Below are 6,619 nucleotides of genomic sequence, written 5' to 3'. Positions count from 1 at the left end.
GTCGCAGACTAAAAAAAAATCCTGAGTCAATGATGTGTGATCTTAACACATGCAGAAAACAAGCTGCTCAAACCCTAATCTGCTTGTTAGCGTGTTTTTCTATTACACAAATACAACACTGACACTCTGACAGCAGTTTCTGCCTTACAGCCTCCTCTTGACGTCACCACCAGCCTCCTAAGACCCCCCTTTATCCGCACACCTGCTGTCTGGCAGGGGGAAAATCTTCTGAGCGAGATGTTAGACTGGCAAGTCAATAAAATATATATCAACAGTCTGTAGGAAGCCGTCCCGTGGAGTTTTCATAAAAGAGAATCTGTCAGGAAATAAACATTTGGGAGATTTGATGTAATTTAACAGACTGTCGTCATCGCTGTGCGTCTCCTCGGCCCGACTCGTCGTCGGGTTTTAATTGGAGGCTAAGAGTCAGCAGCCTCTTTGAACCAGCTCCACCTCTCAGATAGGAAGCTTATTATTAACTTAAGCTGCAGAAAACCACAGAGAGATTGCAGGAGCACGTGTTCGGATGATGAGGATGAGGTTTTTGCATGTTCTCCGCTCTGCAAGCCTCCACACTCTGACATCCACACAATTCTAATATTTTATTAAGTTTATATTTCAAGTGGCAGAGCTGTTGGTGTCGAGGGAGCAGGATGTATGCAGCACGCCTCCCCCCTCCTGCACGCCGAGCAGGAGAGAAAACACGAGGCAGAAATAGAGGGCCGGGAGTGAGGGCCCATTTTCATTTTAATCAATCGGCTTGTTGGTTCAGTTGGCTATGAGCACTCGACAAACAAAACCAAATGGCAGCTCCTGGCACTGGCTGAGGCGCAGAGACTTTGGGCAGAGAGATGAGAGAAGAAACATACCGAGGGGGAGTTTGGGAAATCAAGGTTTCATTAAGCTGGCCAAACAGAGCGAAACTCAGCAGCGATCAGCCTCTCAAACCCAGCCGGAGACAGACGACTGCGCAGAACTGGACGTTTCCCCTCTTTGAGCCCCACAGCTTCTGCGACAACGGCTGAACACACTGCAGGACTTACAGGAACAAAGAGCGGACAGGAGGAGAAGTGTTTCATGAAGGATGAAGACTTCAGACGGAGCCGGCTCCTCGGCGTCTCCTGAACGCCTCCGTATGTTTAATGAAAGGGGCGTAATGGATGAGAGTGACGTGTTTGGAGCCGTAATGAAGATGAATGGGCTCCACCTGAAGCGCTCATGTCTGATAACCTTCAGTATTGATAACAGCTTCATTATCTCCGTTTCCTTCCTCGGCTCCTCGTTTTACAAAGAGCCCCGGCTGCTCCTCCGCGTGCGAAGCGGAGGCCGGTGAACTTCATGGCGCAGACAGCCCAGAGGGATGTCCGTGTCAATCACCGCGCTGTGATCTGCAAAGCCGGCGCGTGGGTCATGCTTGTGGGCCGCTCGGCTACATGTTAAACAATTAGGGAAAAGGCTGCCTTTGCACCCGTGCTTAATTGGGAAAACGTCAAGCTCCCCGGAAAGCGGGCTGACATATTACCCAGATTACTGTCTCACTTGAAGGCTTTCCCATTACCTCAGGCATGTCTCCCTGTCTCTCCTCCCTCCTTCATCTTCTGCTGCTTTTAACTCCCCTCTTCATCCTACACCTCCTCTCAGACGCCACTTTTATACCTGAGGAGCGACGGTGAACGCACTACAAATACCTGTCAGTGTCATCCCAGCTGATCGCTCAGATGCAACTTGTGGTAAGTCCCTTTAATGAGCCGGCATCTGTACGGATTAATGTGACGCTGCTTCTGATCTAAAACAAGTTTGGAAACTGGAGCTAGCGGACGGCTAACTTACAGCAGGAAAAATAAGTATTTAACACGTCAACTTTTTTCTCATCACATTTATTTCTAAAGCTGCAATTCAAACTAAATTTCTCCCAGACATTGGTATTAACTCAAATAATCCACACATGAAAAGAAATCACAACGTTCAGGTCCATAAACAATGATTATGTGGAATTAAATACGATAACACAGGAAAAAAGTATTAAAAACACCATGGAAAGGCTGTATACTTTGGCAAGGAAATGCACCAAACCACCTGAAATCTGTAGCTAGCAGTTAAATACCACACACCTCATGATGGGTAAAGGCAAAGAGCTCTCTGAAGACATTCACAACCTGATTGTTGCTCAGCATCAGAATGGAACTGGTTACAGACTTATATCAAAGCACCTGAATATTTCAGTCAGCACCGTTGGGGCCATTATTCACAAGTGGAAGAAGCACCACCTTACCATCAACAGGCCACGCACAGGAGCTCCTTGAAGATTTCTGACCAGGGAGTCAGAAAGATAGTCAGAAGAGGACTCAACCAGCCAAGGACCACCCTGAAAGTGCTCCAGAAAGACTTGGAGGCAGCAGGTGCAATTGTTACAGAGAAAACAATAGGCAATGCACTCCACCACCATGGCCTCTATGGACGCTCAGCCCCAAGACTCCATTCCTCAAGAAAAGGCATGTTGAAGCTGGTTTAAAGTTTGCTAAACAGCATCTTGACAAGCCTGTAGAATACTGGGAGAATGTTGTCTGGTCAGATGAGACCAAAACTGAACTTTTGGGCTGTCATACTACAGACCATGTTTGGAGGAGAAATGGCTCTGCACATCAGCCAAAAAACACTACACCAACAGTGAAGTTTGGAGGTGGAAGCATCATGGCATGGGGTTGTTTCTCATCTCATGGTGTTGGCAAACTTCATATAACTGACGGAGCAATGAATGGAGCCATGTATGGGGAAATTCTTGATCTGAATCTGCTGCCATCCACCAGGATGATGAAGATGAGACGTGGCTGGACCTTCCAGTAGGACAACCATCCAAAGCACACGGCAAAGTTGACTCTCAAATGGTTTCAAAAAAAGAAAATCTATCTGTTGGAATCTCTTAGTATCTTTAGAAATAAATGTAATGAGAAAAAAGTTGATACATTCAATACTTATTTTCCCCACTGTAGCTTTACACAAAGCAGTCCAAGCTCCATAATCAGCATAGAGAAATGAGAATAGTTCAGATCTACTCTTGTAAACCTTTTCATCATACATGAATAAGTGGGGCGAAGTGATCATACATGTGCTCTTTAACGAGGGGGAGAAGAAAAAAGTGTCCTTGAGAGCAGAGTTAGCTTAGCGTTATCAAACCTCAGATCTTTTCAAAGTGCTCATTGCTTTGTTGTTTGTACCCCTGCAATCTATACAGGAGCAAATTATGCTGCTTTAGGTTAATCCAAGGCCACAAAGACCGAGACATAATGACAAACCTGTCGCTGCATTAACCGCTCCGGAAAAAACAACATTTCTCCATGTGTTGTATCCACGAGCCGGTTCCAGCAGATTTCTTGCAGGAATTACGACACAAGCCAACAGATTTACTGAAGAAATATGGCATATTGATAATATAAACATAAATATAACCTTTAACGGCTGAAATACACCAGATGTGCCTGCAGTCTGTCTCCACAGGTTTCTATTCAAGTCGATCTGTCAACTCACACTGGATCCGTCATGTCGCAGGTACTACGCAGCCGTCCTGTTTTTACCGGATGTGTGTGGATGACGCATTAATTCAGCGTAGGGAAGATCGAGCGGGACAGGAAGTTGTGACCAGAAAACTACCTGAAATACTCAGAGACTTTCAAAATAAAACAAACTTTGTTAAAATCAGTTCATATTTAGCTTGACTATGATGATAAATGATGATTACCAAAAGATTACCAGTGCTTTTAATGGGACAGCATATCATAATGTGGGCTACCGGCTCTGTAATGAACAACAGGTGGAAGAGCCAACATGGGGTCATTGTTGGTGTTTTTTTTTTTTTATTTTGAGAAAAGAAAAAAACATAACCATCCACTTCTATTTTTAATTTCTTTTATGACCCCTCCTCTGAGCCACAACAAATAAATAACAAATACACATAAAAAATAGCAAGTGGATATTTTAAAAATGTCTGAAATGTTCAAAATAAATAAATAAAGAAAGAAAGAAAGAAAGAAAGAAAGAAAGAAAGAAAGAAAGAAAGACAGAAAGAAAACGAGGCTAGCCTAACTAACTTTATCTAAATCACTGTAACGGTTTAACAAGTCAAGTGCAAAATACAAATAGAAGTGATGACACTAAATTGTACAAATGTTGTATTATCTGACCAATTTTGAAGTTTTACAACATTTTTATCCTAAAATCCACCTTGAAATCCAGCCCCCTGTTGGGATTAGGATAATCCTGTTTTTTTGGATCAAACTAATCAAAATCCTGCAGAAAAGTTCTGAAAAACACAAACTGTAGATTTGATGTGGATTAAAACTAGAATTGGATTGATATAATCCGATCTTGAACGGCCCATTTTTAGAATTTAATCCAATCCTGATAACCGGTTACCTTTGAACAACTGGCCCTATAATCTCAGATACAGACTGGGAATAATCCTGCAGAGAAGGAAGTAGAGCAATGACAGTGATGGACAAATTTGGTAGATCATCAGATAAACTAGCATCATATTGTAAAGATTTTCAAAATAAAACTAAAAAGAAGTTAAGATTAGGGCTGTCAAAGTTAAAGAATTAATCAGATTAATCCGGTCATCAGAATTAATTAGGGATGCACCATATTAGATTTTTGCTGATATCCAATATGCCGATGTTTCGAAACCCCTTTTGGCCGACACCGATACCGATAATCACAAGGTTGTTTGTTTTTTTCACTGTAAAGAAAGCTAAGTCTATCCTGTACTGGAATTTATATGTTACTCTTATTGTGACGGTCTTATTTGTTAAAGAAACACACATAAAACAAAACAAAAAAACATTTGATTTTACCATAAATAAGAAATGTATTATTTTTTCAAACTAAACACATTCAGTAGATCACATGAACTTTAAATGTACAATGCATTTTTAAACATAACCAAGTTGCATTTGATTATTTTAGAGCTACTGTAACAACCTGGTGACAGACACAGAGCTCTGCAGTGCAAATAAATGAAGTGCTATGTTTTATTTAAGGTGCTTATTTTTCAGATGGAAAATAATAATAATCCTAACTGAATAGCACCTTATCAGCTGTGACTATCGGCAGATATGAAAATTTCTGCCGATAGTCATGTAAATAAACGTGTTTTTAAGCTTTTATCAGCCGATACCGATATTGTGCCGATAATATCATGCATCCCTAGGATTAATCTGATTAAAAATTTTAACTCATTTAACTCATCTGCTTTGCATGATTCAGAATCCCTGAAACGTCTCTGGCAAGGCATTTTGGGCAGTCTGTCCAAAAAGAAAATGAATAGAAGAAATAAAAGCCAACCGACATAAAGTCTTATGCTCACTCTTCAGGAAGGAGTTTTCTTTTCTGCTTTGGAGCTTCAGTCAGTCTACCTCGGACCAATTGACACAGTTGCAAAGTGGATTGCAACAAACTCCAAAACCCATTACTATCATCAAGGATGGAGTTTCTAAAAATCTTTCCGAGTTGCCTCTCAAGATGCACTGAACAAGGATCCATCAAGAAGCACAAAGTTTTTTTTTAACATGAACTGTTGAAGGTGTTTAATTTACACGTGAAGTGCAAAAATATTTCCTTTTTTTCTTGAGTCTGTTTGCTCACACAGAATGAAACATGATTTATATCCACAGCAACCCTGAGAATAAAATCTAATTCAGTATTTTTATCTTTTGACAACACCACTCAAAACTAAATTCAAGACAGCTGTAGTTTTTCTATAGATAGATTGTATCTATAGACTTTATGAAGCCCAAGGGAAATGTGTGATTAACTTGATGCATTTTTTAATCACCTGAAACGGCAACGTGGCATCGTCCAGAAGAGGTGGACACCTACTGCTCCGTTTCTTTCCTGGTGACTTTTGGACAAACTGATTTTTAATTCACAGGAGGAATAAAATAATCTCTCTGTCGACCGTGGACTTTTCTGTAGATGAATACCTGAGCTTGAGATCTTCTCACGAATGTAACGCTGCATCAGGATGTTATATTACATTGGCTGAATTGAAATTTAATAAAAGATTTTAAAAAAGGAATAGGGCAAAAATACAGCAGGTTAAGTTGGTATGCAGGAGGAACCATGTTATATTTGACGATGTGGTACAGGTTTATCAGACTAACTTACTTCCAAACTTCTTCATGATAATTTGATCCTCACTTGTTATCAGTTCTGCAGAACAACAAACGAGCCGAGGAGAGCAGCAGCAGCTGTGGGTTTATCTCCACGCTATCAGAAATGTGATCTCAGTCCGACTGCACAGTGCAGGAGTCAGAAAGTGATGTCTCACCCTGATAGACGGCGTCAGACTTTGAACTCTCTGATAAGCCGCACGGAGCGCGCTCAGAAGTCTGATAGCCAATTGTTTTACAAGGTGTGGCGTAAAAAGACACGATTTGCAGAGAGAAGTGCATCAAACTGATCCGGATGAACAGACAGAGCATCAGCAAAGTCACAGCGCTTCACTTTTCCCACAGTTTGAGAAACAGCCTCTTTCTAAATTTGAATTAATTATTTTTCACCTCAAAATTTGACTCTCAACACCCCGTAATGACATCATAGAAAATAGTTTTTTGTATGTTTTTTT

The 6,619-nt window shown here is 41.1% G+C and overlaps 1 protein-coding gene across 1 annotated transcript in view; it reads left to right on the top strand.

Annotated features, from left to right (window-relative positions):
• The first annotated feature begins 1,703 nt into the window (after positions 1-1,703).
• Positions 1,704-6,619, top strand: part of ccdc43 (coiled-coil domain containing 43) — an 88,559-nt gene continuing 83,643 nt past the window's right edge. The window contains exon 1 of the mRNA XM_074695862.1: positions 1,704-1,730. Within this exon, the coding sequence (XP_074551963.1) occupies positions 1,719-1,730 (12 nt within the window). The 5' untranslated portion in view covers positions 1,704-1,718. The remainder of the gene's footprint in view (positions 1,731-6,619) is intronic.

The sequence above is a fragment of the Halichoeres trimaculatus genome, unplaced genomic scaffold (assembly GCF_033239565.1).
Source record: "Halichoeres trimaculatus isolate MK-OKI-2021-1 unplaced genomic scaffold, fHalTri1.1 fHalTri1_scaffold_20, whole genome shotgun sequence".
Taxonomy (NCBI): domain Eukaryota; kingdom Metazoa; phylum Chordata; class Actinopteri; order Labriformes; family Labridae; genus Halichoeres; species Halichoeres trimaculatus.
Note: the sequence above shows the minus strand (reverse complement) of the source record. Positions and strands in the feature narration are given on the sequence as shown.